The 24,294-nt window shown below is 43.4% G+C and overlaps 1 protein-coding gene across 7 annotated transcripts in view; it reads right to left on the reverse strand.

The window, feature by feature from the left end:
• Positions 1–24,294, reverse strand: part of LOC137377532 (sodium/hydrogen exchanger 9B2-like) — a 208,668-nt gene that overhangs the window by 72,462 nt on the left and 111,912 nt on the right. For all 7 annotated transcript variants that reach the window (XM_068047227.1, XM_068047254.1, XM_068047237.1 and 4 more), the window contains one exon: positions 2,050–2,149. In XM_068047227.1, the coding sequence (XP_067903328.1) occupies positions 2,050–2,149 (100 nt within the window). The remainder of the gene's footprint in view (positions 1–2,049; positions 2,150–24,294) is intronic.

The following is a 24,294-nucleotide window of genomic DNA, read 5'->3' on the forward strand; positions in this document are numbered from 1 at the left end:
TCCATCCACCGTAAATTCCGGCCTATAACTCTCCACAGTTTAACTCTTGTTTTTTGACAGCAGATACACAGATTAAGAGCTGTTTATAAAGATGCAAAATTCTTCAGAATATTATAGCAGTTTTGTTACTAATGGGAACAATCACCTTTTCTGAGAAAAAAAGTTACAAAATAAGTTTTGTGGAATTAGTGCTACAAAGCTTATTGAATCAGTAATGCCTGCTGCAAAAGTCATACACACCAATTATGCAGAGATTACACATAATGTTAATGAAAACTGCTTGATCCTCAAAACCAGTGATCAACAGTATGCAAGAAAGCCTGATTTGCTATATGAGTGGGTCTGTTTGTGTTGAGAAGGTTCATCAGCTCTTGGATGTGTTGCTAGTTTGAACAATGGATGCAGCAAATCCTTTGAATTGAGTGAGTCTGGTATCATCTACTTGACAGAAATGTAATATTAGGAAGCACACAAACTTAAAAGAAAGTGAGGATATTAAATCTATTTATTAAACACGTCCAGCAGTGGGCTCCAAAGCAATAATTAAACCAATTAGTGTAAATACCAGCCAAACTAGAAAAATGAATTAAAAACAAGAAATGCTGGAAATACTCAGCATGATCCGAAAGCATGACCCAGAGTTTCCAGTTTCTGGCCATTTCAACACCCACCCTCTCACGTCCACATTTCTGTCCTGGGATCGCTGCAGTGTTCCAGTGAACATCAACGCAAGCTCGAGGAACAGCAACTCATTTACCAATTAGGCACGCTACAGCCTGCCGCACTGAACATCGAGTTCAATAATCTCAGAGCATGACGGGCCTCCCTTTTTATTTTTAGTTATTTTTTCTTTTTTATTTGTTAATTTTATTTTAGTTTGTTTAGCTTGTTTCTACTGTGCCTACCCACTGTTTTTTTCATGTTTGTGCTTGGGGTCAGGGCTGTTCATTCTTCTGTCAATTAACACCCTCTCTGTACTAACACTTTGTCTTTCAGCACACCATTAACATACAGTTAACTTCTGTTCAGTTATTCTCTGTGACGTTGTCCTATCAACACCTTCTCTTTTGTTATCTCTTGCCCCACACCCTCTTTACTTGCTTAAAACCTATTACATTTCTAATATTTGCCAGTTCTGATGAAGGGTCACTGACCTGAAACTCTGTTTCTCTCCACAGATGCTGTCAGACCTGGTGAGTATTTCCAGCATTTCTTGTTTTTATTTCAGATTTCCAGCATCTGCAGTATTTTGCTTTTATTATAGAAAAATGCATTCAAAGTGGAAACTGGGCACAAAATATACTCTATTTTAAAAAATTTAAACAAGCCATTCCTGTTAAACAGGCAGATGTCCAGTCACCAAAACGAGAAAGCCGATGACAGTCTCTGATCCACAACTGTTTTATTGGCAATTCATAGTTCGGTCCAAACATCAGTTCCCACTCTTTCCTTCTGGACTTCTCTGTCCAGAGGCAACTCCCCAACTGGGCAAAAACCCAGCCCTTAAATACAAAACTATAATGAGCATCACTTGCTCTTTATTAACACTGAATTGAGTCCTGTTTAATTAAAGGGACTAACATTTTCAATATTGTCATTCCTTCGAAATCAACAATTGCACTTTACCACAGCAGGATCACTATTTTGAGAGACAGAGAGTGGTTGGAATTTGGAACAAGCTACCTGAAGGGGTGGTAGAGGCAGGAACCCTTGCAACATTTAAGAAGTATCTAGATGAGCACCTGAAACGCCATAGCATACAAGGAAAATGGGATTAGAATAGATAGGTGCCTGATGGCTGGCACAGACACGATGGGCTGAAGGGCCTGATTCTATGCTGTATAACTCAATGGACTCTATGAGAATCAACTGGATTGCTGGATGCTAAGTACTTTCAAAAAAGATTATAACAGTTAAGGCAATTACAATTATTTGAAATAAGCCCAATAACGTAATGAGTGTGAACAGACTTGAAAAATTTCACTTAATAGGGAGCTTTCTCCGCCCAAAAACAAATATTTTTACATACACACTCTCGCTTGCACATACCTCTGATTCTGACATTATTTTCAGAGTTGCCTGAGGAGTTTTATCTTCATTTGCAGCATTATTTAAGTGTTCAATATCTTTGTTTGCCATGTTGAATAAACTGGAAGAGAAGGAAAGGGATATGAAACAGGCACCAAATTATCACACAACATTCCAGAATTACAAGGTGTTCAGGGATACTATTAGAAGTCGGTTAGAAGAGAAAGTCCTGCCATCTACTTACAGTTTTCTCTGCTTCTAGTGTGTGTGTGTGTGTGTGTGTGTGTGTGTGTGTGTGTGTGTGTGTGTGTGTGTGTGTGTGTGTGTGTGAGAATCTCAGCATTATATCCCTCAGGGCAACAAATATCCTGAATTTAAGAAGGAACAAGCAGTTCTTGGGCTTTGGATAATTCCTTTCAGTTTTATTAGCGGGGGGAAAAATAAAGCCTGGAAAAGTGCAATCTTTGTAGTGGTGGATTTAGAAATATTTGAAGGGAGATGCAAGTTCCAATGGGAGAAGGTAGGTCAGTAGGCCATCCCAAGAAATTTTGATTTTTTTTGACACATTTTGCAGTAGATTTTCTACCATTTAGAAATATACTATGATTCAGTATTACAAGTGAGAATAATTTACTCTGCAATAGTTTATGCAGTTATGAGTTACAATTAAACCTTGATTTTTGCACCAAGAGTACATTACAACAGGCAAAAAGATAAGCAGGTGCCACAGCTGAATAGAATGATAATGGTCAGTAGGCTTACTTACTTACATTATTAAAACATATGAACACCACAGAATATTTTAATACAAAAAGAATATAACAACATTGTGTATATTTGTAGTGTTCGTCAAATGCAGGAAGACTTCTAATTGCACCTCAAACTAAGATAGAAACAACAATGGCAGAAGGGCACTAAGTTAACTTTTAGATGTTTTTAAGTTGTCAATTGCCATATCCAGTGCATGCCTCAGAGACCCTGCTGTCTACAGACACGGTTCCCACAGACACTGTAACCCATCCAACTCCCCACCCTCTCACACACAGTGGCGGCACAGTGGCGCAGTGGTTAGCACCGCAGCCTCACAGCTCCTGCGACCCGGGTTCGGTTCTGGTTACTGCCTGTGTGGAGTTTGCAAGTTCTCCCTGTGACCGCGTGGATTTCCACTGGGTGCTCTGGTTTCCTCCCACAGTCAAAGACTTGCAGGTTGCTAGGTAAATTGGCCATTGTAAATTGCCCCTAGTGTAGGTAGGTGGTAGGAGAATGGTGGGGATGTGGTAGGGAATATGGAATTAATGTAGGATTAGTATAAATGGGTGGTTGTTGGTCGGCACAGACTCGGTGGGCCGAAGGGCCTGTTTCAGTGCTGTTTGACTCTATGACACACATACTGTATCCCATTCAATTCAGTAGCAGCAAACAAAAGGTAATTGTTGACGGGTATTTTTGTGTCTGGAGGGTGTTTCCAGTGGCGTTCCGTAGGGCTTAGTACTGCATAGGCTGTAGCAAGATACTGGTGGTCTGGTCAGATGGGCAGAAAAGTGGAAAACGGGATTCAGCCTGGAGAAGTGTGAGGTGATGCATTTCGGGAGGCCAAACAAGGAAAAGGAATACACGATTAATAGGAAAATACTGAGAGGTGTAGAGGAAGTGAGAGACCTTGGAGTAAATGTCCACAGATCACTGAAGGTAGCAGGACAGGTTGATAAGGTGTTTAAGATGGCATATGGAATCCTTTCCTTTATTAGCTGGAGTATAGAACATAAGAGCAGGGAGGTTATGCTGGAACTGTATAACTCACTGGTTAGGCCACAGGTTGAGTACTGTGTGCAGTTCTGGTCACCTCATTACAGAAAGGATGTAATTGCACTAGAGAGGGTACAGGGGAGAGTCACAAGGATGTTGCCAGGACTGGAAAAATGCAGCTATGAGGAAAGGTTGGATAGGCTGCGGTTGTTCTCCTTGGAACAGAGAAGGCTAAGGGGAGATCTGATTGAAATGTACAAAATTTGGAGTGGCCTAGAGTGGAGGTGAGGGTCGATTCACCTTAGCAGAGAGGTCAGTGACGAGGGGGCATAGATTTAAGGTGATTGGTAGAAAGATTAGAGGGGAGATGAGGAAATGTTTTTTCACCCAGAGGGTCGGGTGTGTCTGGAACTCACTGCCTGAAAAAGGGTAGTCGAGGCAGAAACTCTCAACTCATTCAAAAAGAGTCTGGATATGCACACAAGTGCTATAATGTGCAGGGCTACGGACCAAATGCTGGAAGGTGGGATGAGAATTTTTTTTTTAGAATTCATTCATGGGATGTGGGCGTCACTGGCTATGCCAGCATTTATTGCCCATCCCTAATTGCCCTTGAGAAGGTGGTGGTGAGCTGCCTTCTTGAACCGCTGAAGTCCACGTGAGGTAGGTATACCCACAGTGCTGTTAGGAAGAGAGTTCCAGGATTTTGACCCAGCGACATTGAAGGGACTGCGATATAGTTCCAAGTCAGGATGGTGTGTGACTTGGATGGGAACTTGCAGGTAGTGCTGTGTTTTTTTTTAGATTTAGAGATACAGCACTGAAACAGGCCCTTCGGCCCACCGAGTCTGTGCCGACCATTAACCACCCAGTTATACTAATCCTACACTAATCCCATATTCCTACCACATCCTTACCTGTCCCTATATTCCCCTACCACCTACCTATACTAGTGGCAATTTATAATGGCCAATTCACCTATCAACCTACAAGTCTTTTGGCTGTGGGAGGAAACCACAGCACCCGGAGGAAACCCACGCAGACACAGGGAGAACTTGCAAACTCCACATAGTGCGGTACCCAGAATTGAACCCGGGTCGCTGGAGCAGTGAGGCTGCGGTGCTAACCATTCCGCCACTGTGCCGCTGTTCCCATGCATCTGCTGCTCTTGTCCTTCGAGGTGGTAGAGGTCGCGGATTTGGACGGTGCTGTCTAAGGAGCCTTGGTGCGTTACTGCAGTGCATCTTGTAGATGGTACACACTGTTGCCACTGTGCGCCAGTGATGGAAGGAGTGAATGTTTGTGTATGGTGTGCCAATCAAGCGGGCTGCTTTGTTCTGGATGGTGTCAAACATCTTGAGTGTTGTTGGAGCTGCACCCATCCACACAAGTGGAGAGTTTTCCATCATACTCCTGACTTGTGCCTTGTAGATGGTGGACAGGCTTTGGGGTATCAGGTGGTGAGTTACTCGCCACAGGATTCCTAGCCTCTAACCTCCTCTTGTAGTCACGGTATTTATATGGCTACTCCAGTTCAGTTTCTGGTCAATGGCAGCCCCTAGGATGTTGATAGTGGGGGATTCAGCGATGGTAATGCCATTGAATGTCAAGGGGAGATGGTCAGATTCTCTCTTGTTGGAGATGGTCATTGCCTGGCACTCGTGTGGCGCCAATGTTACTTGCCACTTATCAGCCCAAGCCTGGATATTGTCCAAGTCTTGCTGCATTTCTACACAGACTGCTTCAGTATCTGAGGAGTCGCGAATGGTGCTGAACATTGTGCAATCATCAGCGAACAACCCCACTTCTGACCTTATCATAGAAGGAAGGTCATTGATGAAGCAGCTGAAGATGGTTGGGCCAAGGGCACTACCCTGCACTGTTGATGTCACCTTCCATCACTTTACTGAAGATTGAGAGTAGGCTGATGGGGTGGTAATTGGCCGGGTTGGACCTGTCCTGCTTTTTGTCTACAGGACATACCTGGGCAATCTTCCACATTGCTGGGTAGATGCCAGTGTTGTAGCTATACTGGAACAGCTTGGCTAGGGGTGCAGCAAGTTCTGGAGCACAGGCCTTCAGTACTATTGCCAGAATATTGTGAGGACCCATAGCCTTTGCAGCATTCAGTGCCTTCAGTCGTTTCTTGATATCATGCAGAGTGGATCGAATTGGCTGAAGTCTGGCATCTGTAATGCTGGGACTTCAGGAGGAGGCGGAGATGGATCATAAACTCGGCACTTCTGGCTGAAGATTGTTGCAAATGCTTCTGTCTTATCTTTCACACTGATGTGCTGGGCTCCGCCATCATTGAGGATGGGGATATTTGTGGAGCCACCTCCTCCAGTTAGTTGTTTAATTGTCCACCACCATTCACGGCTGGATGTGGCAGGACTGCAAAGCTTAGATCTGATCCGTTGGTTATGGGATCGCTTAGCTCTGTCTATTGCATGCTGTTTATGCAGTTTGGTATGCAAGTTGTCCTGGGTTGTAGCTTCACCAGGTTGACACCTCATTTTGAGGTGGCATGCCCTCCTGCACTCTTCATTGAACCAGGGTTGGTCTCCTGGCTTGATGGTAATGGTAAAGTGAGGGATATGCCGGGCCATGAGGTTACAGATTGTGGTTGAGTACAATTCTGCTGCTGCTGATGGCCCACAGCGCCTCATGGATGCCCAGTTTTGCATTGCTAGATCTGTTCGAAATCTATCCCATTTAGCACGGTGATAGTGCCACACAACATGATGGACGGTATCCTCAATGTGAAGGCGGGACTTCGTCTCCACAATGACTGTGCGGTGGTCACTTCTACCAATACAGTCATGGACAGAAGCATCTGCGGCAGGCAGATTGGTGAGGACGAGGTCGAGTACGTTCTTCCCTTGTGTTGGTTCCCCCACCACCTGCCGCAGACCCTTTAGGACTCGGCCAGCTCGGTCAGTAGTGGTGCTAATGAGCCACTCTTGGTTTATGGTCATTGAAGTCCCCCACCCAGAGTACATTTTGTGCCCTTGCCACCCTCAGTGCTTCCTCCAAGTGCTGTTCAACATGGAGGAGTACTGACTCATCAGCTGAGGGAGGGCAGTAGGTGGTAATCAGTAGGAGGTTACCTTGCCCATGTTTGATTTGATGCCATGAGACTTCATGGGTTCCGGAGTCGATGTTGAGGACTCCCAGAGCAACTCCTTCCCTACTGTAGACCACTGTCCCGCCACCTCTGCTGGGTCTGTCCTGACGGTGAGACAGGACATACCCAGGGATAGTGATGGCAGTGTCTGGGACATTGTCGTTAAGGTATGATTCCGTGAGTATGACTATGTCAGGCTGTTGCTTGACTAGTCTGTGGGACAGCTCTCCCAACTTTGGCACAAGCTCCCAGATGTTAGTAAGGAGGACTTTGCAGGGTCAACAGGGCTGGGTTTGCCGTTGTCGTTTCCGGTGCCTAGGTCGATGCCGGGTGGATTGTTTTTCGGCCGGCACAAACCCAATTGGCCAAGTGGCCTCTTTTTGTGCTGTAAACTTTCTATAACTCTATTATCCTAACTCCCCACCCTTTCACACATACACACTGAACCTAATCCAACTCTCCAGCCTTTCACACACACTGTAGCCCATCCAACTCCCCACCCTGTCACACACACAGTACCCCGTTCAACTCCCCACCCTTTTATACACACTGTATACCATCCAACTCCCCAAATTGATGTTCAATCATTGGTTTTACTTACACAAGGTTGATGAATACACAGTTTAATATGGTAAAATAAGTATTTCTCTATTTAATATATAAAATAAGATAATAAACTACCGTCTCTCTAAATATGGATCTCTAAACAGAACTCACTGCAGCCTCACTGACTAGCCCAGTGTAACAACTTAAAGCAGTCATCCTTACAGTTGCTGGCTGCAAGATTCATACAGACTCTTCAATGAAAACTTACTGTGGTCTGTTACCATAATCTTGAAACAGCAAGTATCTGACCACAAACCATCCACCAAAGCCCTGCCCATTCTCAAAAGGTCTAAGAAACAGCTATCAATTGAAGTCACTACTCCAAACTGGTGGCGATTCTTTGGTCTATGACCAGATGGCTTGTGAACATTCCATATATCCATGTTGGTACCAATAACGTAGGTAAGACTAAGAAAAATGTTCTGCTGAAGGAGTATGAGCAGCGAGGAGCTAAAGTAAAAAGCAGTACCACAAAGGTAATAATCTCTGGAGTACTACCTGAGCTACAAACAAATTGGCAAACAGTAAATAAGATCATAGAGTTGAATACGTGGCTCAAAGATTGGCGTGGAAGAAATGGTTTTCAATTCATGTGGCACTGGCACCAGTACTGGGGAAGGAGCTGTACCATTGGGATAAAAACAAGAAATGCTGGAACCACTCAGCAGGTCTGGCAGCATCTGTGGAAAGAGAAGCAGAGTTAACGTTTCGGGTCAGTGACCCTTCTTCGGAACTGACAAATATTAGAAATGTCTCAGGTTATAAGCAAATGAGGTGGGGGTGGGGCAAGAGATAACAAAGGAGAAGGTGCAGATTGGACAAGGCCACATAGCTGACCAAAAGGTGATGGAGCAAAGGCAAACAATTGGTTAATGGTGTGTTGAAAGACAAAGCATTCGTACAGATAAGGTGTTAACGGACTGAATATTGAACAGCAGCAAGTGCAAACATGAAAAAAAAACAGTGGGTAAGCAAACTGAACAAACTAAGATGAAATGAAATAAATGCAAAAAAAAAAGATTGTAAAAAAATGTAAAAAAGCAAAAAAGAATAACTAAAAATGAAAGTAAAATGGGGGGCTGTCATGCTCTGAAATTATTGAACTCAATGCTGACAGGGGAAGGGAGGGGAAGATGCGTTTGGTAGTGGCATTACGCTGGAAGTGGCGGAGGATGATCCTTTGGATAGAGAGGCTGATGGGGTGGAAAGTGAGGACAAGGGGAACCCTGTCACGGTACTGGGAGGGAGGGGAAGGGCTGAGGGTACTTCTTCACACCCTACCTCCTGTAAGGACTCCATTCCATTCTCCCAGTTTCTCCGACTCCGACGCATCTGCTCTGATGATGCTACCTTCCATGACGGTGCTTCTGATATGACCTCCTTTTTCCTCAACCGAGGATTCCCCCCCACTGTTGTTGACAGGGCCCTCAACCGTGTCCGGCCCATTTCCCGCACCTCTACCCTTAGCCCTTCCCCTCCCAGAACCGTGACAGGGTTCCCCTTGTCCTCACTTTCCACCCCATCAGCCTCCATATCCAAAGGATCATCCTCCGCCATTTCCGCCACCTCTAGCATGATGCCACTACCAAACTCACCTTCCCCTCCCTTCCCCTGTCAGCACTCCGAAGGGATCGTTCCCTCCGCGACACCCTGGCCCACTCCTCCATTACCCCCGCCACCTCGTCCCCGTCCCATGGCACCTTCCCCTGCAATCGCAGGAGGTGTAATACCTGCCCATTTACCTCCTCTCTCCTCACTATCCCAGGCCCAAAACACTCCTTTCAGGTGAAGCAGCGATTTACTTGTACTTCTTTCAATGTAGTATACTGTATTCGCTGCTCACAATGTGGTCTCCTCTACATTGGGGAGACCAAGCGCAGACTGGGTGACTGCTTTGCGGAACACCTCCGCTCAGTCCGCAAGCAGGACCCTGAGCTTCCGGTTGCTTGCCATTTCAACATTCCCCCCTGCCCTCATGCTCACATCTCTGTCCTGGGATTGCTGCAGTGTTCCAGTGAACATCAACGCAAGCTCGAGGAACAGCATCTCATCTATCGATTAGGTACACTACAGCCTGCTGGACTGAACAAAGAACAAAGAAAATTACAGCACAGGAACAGGCCCTTCGGCCCTCCAAGCCTGCGCCGATCCAGATCCTCTATCTAAACATGTCGCCTATTTTCTAAGGGTCTGTATCTCTTTGCTTCCTGCCCATTCATGTATCTGTCTAGATACATCTTAAAAGACGCCATCGTGCCCGCGTCTACCACCTCCGCTGGCAACACGTTCCAGGCACCCACCACCCTCTGCGTAAAGAACTTTCTACGCATATCCGCCCTAAACATTTCCCCTTTCACTTTGAACTCGTGACTGAATCCCCCACTCTGGGAAAAAGCTTCTTGCTATCCACCCTGTCTATACCTCTCATGATTTTGTACACCTCAATCAGGTCCCCCCTCAACCTCCGTCTTTCTAATGAAAATAATCCTAATCTACTCAACTTCTCTTCATAGCTTGCGCCCTCCATACCAGGCAACATCCTGGTGAACCTCCTCTGCACCCTCTCCAAAGCATCTACATCCTTTTGGTAATGTGGCGACCAGAACTGCACGGAGTATTCCAAATGTGGCCGAACCAAAGTCTTATGCAACTGTAACATGACCTGCCAACCCTTGTACTCAATACCCCGTCCGATGAACGAAAGCATGCCGTATGCCTTCTTGACCACTCTATTGACCTGCGTTGCCACCTTCAGGGAACAATGGACCTGAACACCCAAATCTCTCTGTACATCAATTTTCCCCAGGACTTTTCCATTTACTGTATAGTTCACTCTTGAATTGGATCTTCCAAAATGCATCACCTTGCATTTGCCCTGATTGAACTCCATCTGCCATTTCTCTGCCCAACTCTCCAATCTATCTATATTCTGCTGTATTCTCTGACAGTCCCCTTCACTATCTGCTACTCCACCAATCTTAGTGTCATCTGCAAACTTGCTAATCAGACCACCTATACTTTCCTCCAAATCATTTATGTATATCACAAACAACAGTGGTCCCAGCACGGATCCCTGTGGAACACCACTGGTCACACGTCTCCATTTTGAGAAACTCCCTTCCACTGCTACTCTCTGTCTCCTGTTGCCCAGCCAGTTCTTTATCCATCTAGCTAGTACACCCTGGACCCCATGCGACTTCACTTTCTCCATCAGCCTACCATGGAGAACCTTATCAAACGCCTTACTGAAGTCCATACTGTATATGACATCTTCAGCCCTTCCCTCATCAATCAACTTTGTCACTTCCTCAAAGAATTCTATTAAGTTGGTAAGACATGAACTTCCCTGCACAAAACCATGTTGCCTATCACTGATAAGCCCATTTTCTTCCAAATGGGAATAGATCCTATCCCTCAGTATCTTCTCCAGCAGCTTCCCTACCACTGACGTCAGGCTCACCGGTCTATAATTACCTGGATTATCCCTGCTACCCTTCTTAAACAAGGGGACAACATTAGCAATTCTCCAATCCTCCGGGACCTCACCCGTGTTTAAGGATGCTGCAAAGATATCTGTTAAGGCCCCAGCTATTTCCTCTCTCGCTTCCCTCAGTAACCTGGGATAGATCCCATCCGGACCTGGGGACTTGTCCACCTTAATGCCTTTTAGAATACCCAACACTTCCTCCCTCCTTATGCTGACTTGACCTAGAGTAATCAAACATCTGTCCCTAACCTCAACATCCGTCATGTCCCTCTTCTCGGTGAATACCGATGCAAAGTACTCGTTTAGAATCTCACCCATTTTCTCTGACTCCACGCATAACTTTCCTCCTTTGTCCTTGAGTGGGCCAATCCTTTCTCTAGTTACCCTCTTGCTCCTTATATATGAATAAAAGGCTTTGGGATTTTCCTTAACCCTGTTTGCTAAAGATATTTCATGACCCCTTTTAGCTCTCTTAATTCCTCGTTTCAGATTGGTCCTACATTCCCGATATTCTTTCAAAGCTTCGTCTTTCATCAGCCGCCTAGACCTTATGTATGCTTCCTTTTTCCTCTTAGCTAGTCTCACAATTTCACCGGTCATCCATGGTTCCCTAATCTTGCCATTTTATCCCTCATTTTGACAGGAACATGTCTCTCCTGCACGCTAATCAATCTCTCTTTAAAAGCCTCCCACATATCAAATGTGGATTTACCTTCAAACAGCTGCTCCCAATCTACATTCCCCAGCTCCTGCCGAATTTTGGTATAGTTGGCCTTCCCCCAATTTCGCACTCTTCCTTTAGGACCACTCTCGTCTTTGTCCATGAGTATTCTAAAACATTGAGTTCATTAATTTCAGAGCATGACAGCCCCCCATTTTACTTTCATTTTTAGTTATTCTTTCTTTTTTGCTTTTTAACATTTTTTACAATTTTTTTTTGCATTTATTTCATTTCATCTTAGTTTGTTCAGGTTGCTTACCCACTGTTTTTTTTTCGGGTTTGCACTTGCTGCTGTTCAATATTCAGTCCGTTAACACCTTATCTGTACGAATGCTTTGTCTTTCAACACACCATTAACATATTGTTTGCCTTTGCTCCATCACCTTTTGGTCAGCTATGTGGCCTTGTCCAATCTACACCTTCTCCTTTGTTATCTCTTGCCCCACCCCCACCTCACTTGCTTATAACCTGTGACATTTCTAATATTTGTCAGTTCCGAAGAAGGGTCACTGACCCGAAACGTTAACTCTGCTTCTCTTTCCACAGATGCTGCCAGACCTGCTGAGTGGTTCCAGCATTTCCTGTTTTTATTTCAGATTACCAGCATCCACAGTATTTTGCTTTTATTTTAGTGTACCATTGGGATGGCCTTCACATGAACTGTGCTGGCGAATCGTATAACTAGGGCTGTAGAGAGGGCTTTGAACTATAGTGGGGTGGGGGTGGGGGAGGGGAAATTTAGAAAGTTAATGGTCAAGGCAATAATGCAGGGTAGCGATACAGGTAATGATAACCAGATTGTGACAGGAAGGGACAGAGCGTACGAAGATAAGAGTGCACCAGAAAATAAGGTCAGAGTAGGGAAAAATGGTAAAAAGACAGAATTAAAGACTCTGTCTCAATTCATGCAGCATTTGTAACAAGATGGATGACTTGATAGCACAAATAGAAATAAATGAGTATGATAGGATAGCCATTATAGAGACAAAGTTGCAAGGTGATCAATGATGGGAACTAAATATAGAAGGGTATTTGACATTTCAGAAGGACAGGATGAAAAGGAAAAGGAGATGGGGTAGCTCGGTTAATAAAACAGATCAGTACAGTTGTGAGGAGGACACAAAGGACTGGATTTTGTGCTGGAGGCGGGGTTCCCGGCCCCGGACCAAAACGGCAGTGGAGCCATGCCTCTGCCTTTTCACGCCCCCCCCCCCCCCCCCCGGAGTGATCCTCTGGTCTTTTTAAATCAATGTTTCCAGAGGTGGGATTCCCATCCCTTTAAAGACAGGGATCCCGCCACCATGAGCTGTTGGCCAATCAGAGGGGCAGTAGCTCAGCAGTATGGCAGCCCCGAGATTGGTGGCCACTGCTGGTACTGCAGAGGCCTAGGACCCAAGTCCAGTGCTGCAACCAGGGGCCAGAGGTAGGTGAGGTGGGGGTCACTGGGGCCAGTTTAAAAGGCCCTGGCGAGGGGAGCTGAGGGGTGGTCTTGCAGTCCAGGGGGAGGGGGATATAGGGGATGAGTGGTTCCTGATGGGGATCCTCCATGGGCCACAAATTGCCCACAGAAGAGAGACCCCCCCCTCCCCGAAGCCCGCAGGGAGGGTGCTTCATGTTACAAGGCGTCATCCCAGTGTTGCAGAAGCCCCTCCCGCCGCTGGTAAGATCCCAACAGTGGTGGAAACTAGGGGGCACAGTTTCAAAATAAGGGGTCTCTCCTTCAAGACAGAGATGAGGAAGAATTTCTTCCCTAAGGGTCCTTAATGTTTGGAATTCTCTTCTCCAGACAGTCGTGGAGGCTGGATCATTGAATATATTAAAGGCTGAGTGAGATTAGATTAGATTAGAGATACAGCACTGAAACAGGCCCTTCGGCCCACCGAGTCTGTGCCGACCATCAACCACCCAATTCTACTAATCCTGCACTAATCCCATATTCCTACCAAACATCCCCATCTGTCCCTATATTTCCCTACCACCTACCGATACTAGTGACAATTTATAATGGCCAATTTACCTACCAACCTGCAAGTCTTTTGGCTTGTGGGAGGAAACCGGAGCACCCGGAGAAAACCCACGCAGACACAGGGAGAACTTGCAAACTCCACACAGGCAGTACCCAGAATCGAACCCGGGTTCCTGGAGCTGTGAGACTGCAGTGCTAACCACTGCGCCACTGTGCCGCCCTTTGATCGACAAGGGAGTCATGAGTTATGGGGACAGGCAGTAAAGTGGAGTTGAGCCTACAATGAGATCAGCCACGATCTTATTAAATGGCGGAGGAGGGTCATGGGGCTGAATGGCCTACTCCAGCTCCCATCTCTTATGTTCCACAGAGACTGGAGCAAAGTAGCAAATGACTGTATTTTCATAAATACCTCAGACCAACTGTCAGGTTATCAATTGTTTGGAATGTTGTGGTTTGCCAGACTGGGTGGATTGAATAGAACAACAGCTTAATCAGCAAGACATCTCAAAATATTTTTGCAAAACAATATAGGCAATCTTTGACAATTGCATAAAATATGTTGGAATGCAAATAATGTTAACCTAGGTTAATTAACCAATTAACACTTCAGACTTCTTATTGCACAGGCAACAAAACATACATTTTGAGGAGTCCTTTCCCAGACGCCTTGTCTGTCCTAAGCTGGTAGTTTACTGCTGACAAAGCGCTTTGACAATGATTTTGGATATTAACCTCTTACATGCTGTTTTACAAAAGTAAGTTAAACATTCAACACAGGCAAAATGTATGTCTTTGTCTAAGGATTTTTATAATGAAATCGGAAAGTAAAGCCGTTACAGGTGATTCGTGACTGTGAGACGTTTAAAGATAATAAATACATCACTAGTCTCTGCTGGGAAGTACGTAAAGACTACCTTGCAGAAATGACAGTGAAGGATGATACTAACGTAGGAGACAGAGCTTTGGTTGATTGCAGCAAGGAAGAACTATATAAAAAGGGAGAAGAATTAATAATGAGTAACACAAAAAGAGTGTTACCCAATAACAAAAAGGGAATCTGAAAAGAAATCACAACAGTTTAGTGGAACAAGGGGAACAGTATGGTAAAGACGACGGATGTTATCGTGGGTTCTTTGATAAGATTGCAAATATGCTGGGTCGAGTGGCTGGACTAGTGCCAAGATGTGGCGAGCAGCCAGGGTGACAATCCTTATGGGAATCAAGCCCATGACCCAGAAGATCAAGGGCAGTAGGTAGACGGGAACACCTGCAAGTTCTCCTTCAAGTTACACACCATCCTGATATTGCCGTTCTTTCGCTGTTGCTGGTTCAAAATCTTGGAACTCCCTCCCTAACAGCACTGTGGGTGTACCTCACGGACTGCAGCTGTTCAAGAAAGCGGCTCCCCACCACCAACTTCTCAAGAACAATTAGGGATGGACAATAAATGCTGGCCTTGCCAGCGATGCTCACATCCCATAAACAAATAAAAACTAATGACAGAGAAGCAGTCAGTGGTGCTCAAAAGTAGGCTCAGGTATATTGTCTGGAAATGTAAAAATTTGAACTCTAATGCCCCTTTCTCTCCAGGTTATTCAGATTCTTTGGCAGATGCAGAGAGATGACAAATAAAAAAATGGACTTAAATGGGAAGCCAGTCAGTCATTGAAAGATCAGGGGGTAAATTACATTTTTAAAGCTACAATTGGCATTGCTGATTGTAAATTAGATGGTATGCCTTTTCTAATGACAGGAAGATAATACCATGTAATGCACAATGTATTAACATGAAGCTGTGTTTAAGCTAGTTTGATCTTTTAAGGCCAGAAAGTCTAACTACTATAAGTAAAACATAGCCTGAGGTTAATAAGAAACATTGCAAATTAAATGTGTTAGGTGAGTTTAATTCACAGGTCAGATGTACCCAGCATTTTAAAACTGTTTTGCATTAGTCACAAAGTATGATGTTTAAAGTGATATACCACTTCAAAACAGTGCCTCAATTTCTCCTTTTGCTTCTGTGCACTATTTTATCAATAATTAAATGTGAATATTAGATTTAGCCTATATAAGTTCAGGAAGTCTAATATTAGCAGTCTAGTAGGACAATACATTTTGCTATTTGATGTGACAGGAGAATGTAATAGGCAACCTATGTATTCTTCATTGTTATTTATTGTGAATCTGGATCGTTTGTTAGACTTGGGCTACATTTAACTCGGGCTTGTTCAAGAATAGAGACTGGTTTCAGCTCACAGCAAATACTTGGTGAAACCATCATCTAGCTGTAAAGGTTTTGAAATAAATCCCAAATGATAGCATAGGCACCAACTGAAAAGTAATCTGTTGCTATGTGTGACATAGGGTTAGCTCTCCAGACAGTTCTGCAGTCAGGGCTAGCAGTTCTCAAGATTGCAGTCAATCATGAAGGAAGGGCTAACAGAACATAAATGTTAATTAACCAGTCCTCAAACCCACCTAGAGCAGATGCAACACACCCGAAAATAACAATTTGGTGGGGGGGGGGGGGGGGGGTGGTTGAAGCCAGGCCCATCTGTTTTTATTTCAGATTTCCAGCATTTGTAGTTTTAATCTTAAATATTAGTAAGGATATATAATGTTGTAGAAGTGTTGGAGAACTGAAGCTTTCAAAAATCCATGAAATACCCTTTGATGCACAAACAGCTGCACCATGTAAATAAACCAGTACAGTATCTCAGTTTTCTGAACTGAGCTCCAGATTTATAATCAGTTTCTGGGAAAAAACATTAGTTATTTCAAATGAAAGTTCATTTCGATGGGCTGAAGGGTCTGTTTCTGTGCTGTATAACTTTATGACTCTATGAACTGTACTGTATATTCACTTAATAGTCAGCAGTTAAGAATTAAATGGTAACTATTTAGGAATTCAACATAGTGTCATGCCAACGTGCTTTGTTGTATGATAATTTTTAATCCACTAACTGGAGATCTGAATTTATTTTTCTTTAAAGAAATTTAAAAAGGAACAGATAAAAGATGACTTTACTAGCAGCTTAAGTTGGCCATCTAATGTCTAACACTGTATCCTACATTGCAAGGCATGTGAGGTGGAGCCAAAGTGACTGTTCATCCCAGCAAGAACCAGGAAGTTTAAGGGAACTGCCTGTTCTTTTTAGCAAGAAATACACTGCTAACTACCATGCTTGAATCACTGGATGACTGTGACAAGCACTGCCCCCTGCCCCCCCCCCCTCAACCACCACCTCTGTGGTTTTAAGCTGGTGTTTCTTTGCAGCAGTGAGAAGCATCTGGACTCTGATGCATGCAAAGCCAAGTTGGGGGGGGGGGGGGCAGGGGGTCCCTCCTCTCCATTTCAGCTTACAAGCTTCGAACCCTGCCTGTTGACTGACCACCTTTGCACACTCTGGATACAACCAGAAACCCCTTTGGAGTAAATCATCTGCATTGCTGTCTCCAAGAGACCCACCGAATCAGTCATCTAACTCTTCAAACTAAAAGCCTCAGGACCACCTAATTCAGCTAAAAGCCAGCTGAATCACCAGACTACACAGACTGTATACCCCTTTTTTCCTATGAACTCTAACTGAACCAATCTACCCTTCCCCACTCTGTAACCGATTTGTGTGTGTGAACTTCTAGTGTGCATGTGAAGGTTGACACGTAGTTTATTATTTTAATTAGTTTTAAGTACAATAAAATGAACCTCTTTCTTTATTAAATTCAAGAGAACCTGTTTGATTGGTTCTAGTTCTGATCATAGCAAGTAAATAATCAAACACCTACTGAATTGGCCAGTACATCCACTTAAAAAAAAAGTAAACTTGTTGTGGTCAAACAAGGAGGGGGAAAAGAAGGAAGCCTTCAACACCATCCCCTGCCTCCCCCCACCTGACCATAATAATAGTCTGATTCACACAAAAACATTTTTAAAATCGGGATACTGAGCAGTCAGTAAGACTCCTTCCCAAATGATGTAGTGATATTTTTAATTTACAATTCTTATTATGGACCCTTTTCTGGAGTATTTAAGAGCCTTTTCTACACATGGACATACAGTCCCTTGACACTATTTCTCACCAGGATGGTCTCTGGGCCTTTCGTTTCTCATTCGAAAAGCAGCCCATATGCATCACCACTCTCGTCTGCCTTCCTGCACTTGTTCTCGCTTCAAACAACGTCTCCTTTAATTCCACTCATTTTCTCCAAATAAAAAGGTATTGATATAGGAATCGTCAGGAGTTCCAGCTATGCCTATCTTTTTGTAGGATTATGTGGAACACTCTTTGTTCCAATCCTACTCGGGGCCTCCCTCTGACCTTTTCTTCTGTTACACTGACAATTTTGCTGCTACTTTCTGCTCTCATTCTGACCTGAACACCGTCACTTACGATGCTTACAATTCCCCTCGCCTCCCCCATCCCTCACCTTTACATGGCCTATCTCATTCTTCCTTTTCTGGTCTTCACTTTCTCTTCACTAGGGTACAAGTAACATAGTGGTTATGATATTGAACAAATCCTACCATGTTATACAATTTAATTTAGTTTGAGAGTTTGCACCAGAATAAAAGGACCATGAAAGTAAAAATTTAACTAGTTCACAGCAACCCTTAATAGGTCTGGCCTCAGTGTGACTACAGATCCATGTATTTGAATCTTAATGCCCTGTGAAGTGGCTTAGCAAGCAACTTGGGTTTAAAAACAATCGTAAACAGGCAGCCCACCACTACCTTCTCAGGGTAACTGGGGATGAGCAATAAAGCGGCCATATCAATGCCATACCTATCTGGAGAATATAAACTATTTCAATTCAACCATCTTCTACAGCTACCTAGCTTATGGTTCTTCCCATCCTTCTTCCTTTGAGGACCCCTTTCTCCTAATTTTTCCAACTCCATTGTATTTACTTTGATGACTTCCTTACCAAAACTTTTGAAATGTGCTCTTTATTCTCTACGATACCCATGCTCATTGTTAGACTAACCTTACTTCCAGAAGTCATATTCCCCTGGCTCTTCCTGTGCAACTGTAGGAGATGGAACACCAAACCAATTACTTCCTCCCACACTACTGCCCAGGGCCCCAAACACTCGTGATTCATTTTTTTTATTATTCGTTCATGGGATGCGAGCGTTGCTGGCAACGCATTTATTGCCTATCCATAACTGCCCTTGGAAAGGTACTGAGCCACTTTCTTGAACAGCTGCAGTCCATGTGGTGTAGATACGCCCACAGTGCTTTTTTCTGGCGTGGCTTGACACAACTGAGTGGCTTGCTTGCCCATTTCAGAGGGCAGTTAAGAGTCAACCATATTGCTGTGGATCTGGTGTCATGCATAGGCTAGACCGGGAAGGATAGCAGATTTTCTCCCCTGAAGGGCATTAGTAAACCAGACTTTGGTGGGTTTTGAACTCGTATCTCCCAAGCATTCATCGGGGCCACTGGATTACTAGCCCAGTAACACTACCAAATTGCTACTGTCCCCATTATTAATGTGCACTTGCTCCAATCTAATGCACAGTATTCACTTCTTATGGTGTTGTCTCCTCTTCACTGGAGAGACCAAATGTAGTTTAGACGATTGCTTTGCTCTGTTCTATCCGCAAGTACGATCCTGAACTCCTTGTGGCTTACCATGTTGCTTCCCTCCCCTACCCGCCCTGACCTCACTGTCTTTGGTCTCCTATACTGTTCCAATGAAATTAAATGCAAGCGAACTACAGAACAGTTTACACCTTTAAGTCCTCCATTTTCTTTACAGTAGGGGTGTTTGTGACATGGGATGAACCTGTGCGTCTAGAGGGAGGAGAAGTGCAGTGCATTGACATTTGGGTGGAAATCCTTTATCAGATAACAGTAGTTTGAGACTGTGGAATAGAGTAGTTTGTTGTCTTCTTGGGATTGACAGATTTGCCAGGAATTTGTTTTCATTTCAGGTTTGCTACATGAACAACTTGCCTTTTCCCTATTCTTACATTTTAAAAAATTTCTCCCTACATGATTAACACATTCTTTTCTCTCTGCATCACTTACTTCACAGATGATGTTTTATATCAACTAAGTTTTTTGTTTTAGCATCTTGCACCCTCAATGTGATTAACATCTGTTGATTCTCACTCTTCCCCTTGCTCAACTTTTACAACTTTACCAAAATGTTTATTTTTCAGTCTTCAACCCTGACAAACTGTTGCACATCTGAAATGACAGTAACTTTTTCTTTTTGTCTGACCTGCTATGTATTTCTAGCATTTTCTATTTTTATTGATGTTGGTTCCATTATGAAAAAACTACAGAAGCCAATGGAGCATGTTTTGTAGTCAGTAATGGTCTCCTTCTTGGTGTTCCAATTAGAAATGCCTTCCCAGATGCTGACGTTTATTTATTGTCATATTACTTTGCCTGAATTTTCCCACAAACTTTAAGAGATGAAGCTCATCATATACAATCAAACCTGCCTTTTAAATTCACTTGTTCTTAAAGAAACTCTTTAATTACTGGTCTTTCATAATAAAAATGAGCCCCATGTTTATATGAAGAACAATTGAAAAATTTCAAGAGGAAGCATGGTTTAAGGGCAGAAATCAGTGAGTCATGGTAAATGGTTGTTTTTCAGACTGGAGGATGGTAAATGTGGTGTTCCCTAAGGATCAGTGTTAGGGTCACTGCTTTTTTGATACATTATATTATATCTATATGATTTGGATATTGGAATACAGAGCAAAATTACAAAGTTGCCAATGATACCAAACTTGGAGGTGTGGCAGACAGCGAGGGCGATACCAAGCGACTGCAACAGGACATAGACAGGCTAGCAGAATGGGCAAACAAGTGGCAGATGGAAATTGATACAGAGAAGTGTGAGGTGATGCATTTGGGCAGAAGGGATAGGAACAGGCAATATAGATTAAATGGCACACTAAAGAGTGTGCAGGGATGGAAGAACCTGGTGTTTCATGTGCATCAATCTTTAAAGGTAGCAGGACATATTGAGAGTGTAATTGGCAAAACATATGGTACTTTGGGCTTCATAAATATAGGTATTGAGTACAAAAACAGAGAAGTGATGCTGTACCTTTATAAAGCTCTGGTTAGGCCATAACTAGAGTATTGCGTCCAGTTCTGATCACCACATTTTAGAAAGGATGTGGAGGTCCTTGAGAAGGTGGGTGCAGAGGAGATTTACTAGAATGGTTCCGGGGTGAGAGATTTGCGCTACAAGGTTAGGTTGGAGAAGCAGGGGTTGTTCTCCTTAGAGCAAAGGAGACTGAGGGGAGATTTGACAGAGGTGTACAAGATTATAACAGGTTTAGATAAGGTAGACAAAGAAAAGCTGTTCCCATTAACTGATGGTACAAGGACTAGGGAACACAGATTTAAGGTTTTGGACAAGAGATACAGGGAGGATGCGAGGAAGAATTTTCTTACGCAGTGAGCAGTAATGACCTGGAAATTGCTCCCTACTGGGGTGGTGGATGAACACCTGAGGGAAATAAACTTTCAGGCCTACGGGAACTGACTGGATTGCTCTACAGAGAGCCGGCATGGACTCAATGAGCCAAATTTCTTGTGCTGTAATGATTCTATAGTTGCTATTCAAACTTATCATTGTCCACTGTTTGGTTTCATTCTCAGTAATTTCTGCCCTCGTTTCTGATGCCAGACAAACAGGATTTGTTCCCATCCAGTTAGGAAAACATCAGGGCTGTAGCACAATATGAAATATGGAGAATGTAATGTGTGCTCAGCTAGCTGGTGTGTATTGTTGACCATAGATTAAAGCAAAACTCCATAGAAACAATCACTGAAGGGATAGGACCATACAAACATTGATGGTGAGCACGCTAAGTTCCTTTTGCTTGCACACTTAAAGTATGTTATTTTTAGACACTTAACGTGCCTGGTTACTCACATAAAATGTTAACATTTGAGTAACTGATAGACTTTATGAATGATTATTGAACAGGTGCAATGGCAAATGTGGCTGTTATCTAAAATGGGAGCTCTGCTGACTGAATTTTTTCTCCCCTCATGTTCAGCACCATTGAGTTTTTGAAAATACTTTTAGTGCAGAAAACATACTTTACTATAACTCTTAGGAACACCAATAAAATAGTTCATAAAATAGCTTTAGTAATTTTAAGTATTTATTTTCCTAAAGATTCACTCAGTACACATAAGCACTCATAACAACATTACTTTATTTAATCAAAAAAGTAATATTTTCAACTGTCAAATCAATTTGAAGTTGCTTAATGCAAATGAGATCATTTGAATTGAAATTGTGTGAAAAAGGACCTCCTGTGCTGTCTTGTTCACATTGCTTAACTTGCATTACTGGATAATTAAGTTTTTTTCTGAACAAAAAAAGGGCTTCTTTTGTTTAAAAGTAAAAAGTAATAGTGGCATTTTGCTACTGTAATCTGAAAACAATAGTACACAATGACTGAGAAATGTGGTAGATTTTCCACATGCAACAAACACACTGCAACAAAGACATACTTTGTTAATTGTACATTAATTGCATTTGGTGGGGTTGAACTAGAGATTCACTTGTGTCCCTATAAATAGGAACAGATTGAAACTGGAATTGTTGGTTTAGCAGGTGGACGTTGGTAAAGTGCATCTCCGTAAATTGTCACACTTACGAGAAGCACGACAACGAAAAGTTCTGGACTAAAACTGAAGAGTTATAAAAATTAACTTTGCCTTTTTAATAAAATGGACAATGCTGCAAAAGATGGCCACATGTGTATTTGAACATTGTCACACTGTCTATTTAGAACAAAGAATACCTTCAAAGCTAAAAGGTGTCAATTGTACCCATCCAAAATTGAATGGGTTCTACTGAAACAAAGAAGGTACAAACTGAAAACATCATAACTGAATTATTCTCATCCTGGGCCACTGCATGATCACAATAGGGAAGAGACCAGAGCATCTCCTAACAGAAGATGATGTGACAAACTTTCTATCTTAAAAATGCAGCCCTCGGAGAGAGAGTGAGACTCCCAGAAAGAAGCATCACCAAACAGTTTGTCCAGCTAAGGGCGGGGAGAAAATCCACTAAGCTGTAAGGGAGCCGACTGGCTGAAAATTCTACATTTTTAACCTATGCAGCAGTGAAACTGGAAGTGATCCTCGGTCTTCAAACTGAACTTTCAACCCCACCCCCCCCCCCCAAGAGTGAAATCTACAAACACCTCAGGCCTGCAACCATCAAGAACCTGACTTCCGAGAGAATGCAACAGGTTTACAGTGGAAAAACCCTAAACCAACTTCACCTGAAAACCACTTACCCCTTTTCCTCCTTATCTGTCTCTTCTTGTATGTGCGTGCGAGTGTATACTTGAGTGGATACGGTTGCGACAATTTTGGGATAAGGTGTATTGCTCAATAAATAATTGATCTTCTGTTTTAATCCTATAAGAGAATGTCTGTTTATTTGACAAATTAAACTGGAGTAGCCATATAAATACTGTGGCTACAAGAACAGGTCAAAGGCTAGGAATCCTACAGTGAGTAACTCACCTCCTGACTCCCCAAATCCTATCTACCATCTACAAGGCACATGTCAGGAGTGTAATGGAATACTCTCCACTTGCCTGGAAGAGTGCAGCTCCAACAACACTCAAGAAGCTCGACACCATCCAGAACAAAGCAGTCCGCTTGATTGGCACACCATCCACAAATATTCACTCCCGCTACCACCGACGCACAGTGGCAGCAGTGTGTACCATCTACAAGATGCACTGCAGCAACGCACCAAGGCTTCTTAGACAGCACCTTCCAAACCCGCGACCTCTACCACCTCGAAGGACAAGAGCAGCAGATGCATGGGAACATCACCACCTGCAAGTTCCCATCCAAGTCACACTTGGAACCATATCGCCGTTCCTTCACTGTGGCTGGGTCAAAATCCTGGAACTCCCTTCCTAACAGCACTGCAGCACTGTGGGTGTACCTACCTCACATGGACTGCAGCGGTTCAAGAAGGCAGCTCACCATCACCTTCTTAAGGGCAATTAGGGATGGGCAATAAATGTTGGCATAGCCAGTGAAGCCCACATCCCATGAATGAATAAAAAAAAAGGACACCAAGGAGTTAAACCCAAATAACAAAAACACTTGCTGCGGTCAGGTGGGAGTTGAACATCACCCACATCCCTCACCATGTGGCCATAACAAAATAAAAGCTAAAAGTGTGTAAAGACTGGCTACAGTTCTAACGTTCACTGCCTGGCTTTCTGGAATAGAACACACTTTGTTTATTCACAAAGGTTTTATTTTCAATTACATTCAGAAATATTTAAAATAGCTCATTTTAAAATGGCCTCAAAGAGAAGTTAAAAATTAGCTTGTGTTTATTTTTCTTCATGGCCTCGAGCATCCCTGATATTATTTGCCTTCGGTTGACAAGACCCTAAAGTTCTAGAATTCCGTACCCACCCCTCTCCACCTATGCCTGTGTCAGCCATGGCTCAGCTGGTAGCACTATCGCCTGAGTCAGAAGGTTGAAGTTCCTCATCCCTGGAACCATTCTCATGAATCTTTTTTGCATCCTCTCTAATGCCTTAACCTCCTTCCTAATAGTCCAGTTGAGGCAGAACC

Source organism: Heterodontus francisci, chromosome 1 (genome assembly GCF_036365525.1).
Source record: "Heterodontus francisci isolate sHetFra1 chromosome 1, sHetFra1.hap1, whole genome shotgun sequence".
NCBI lineage: Eukaryota > Metazoa > Chordata > Chondrichthyes > Heterodontiformes > Heterodontidae > Heterodontus > Heterodontus francisci.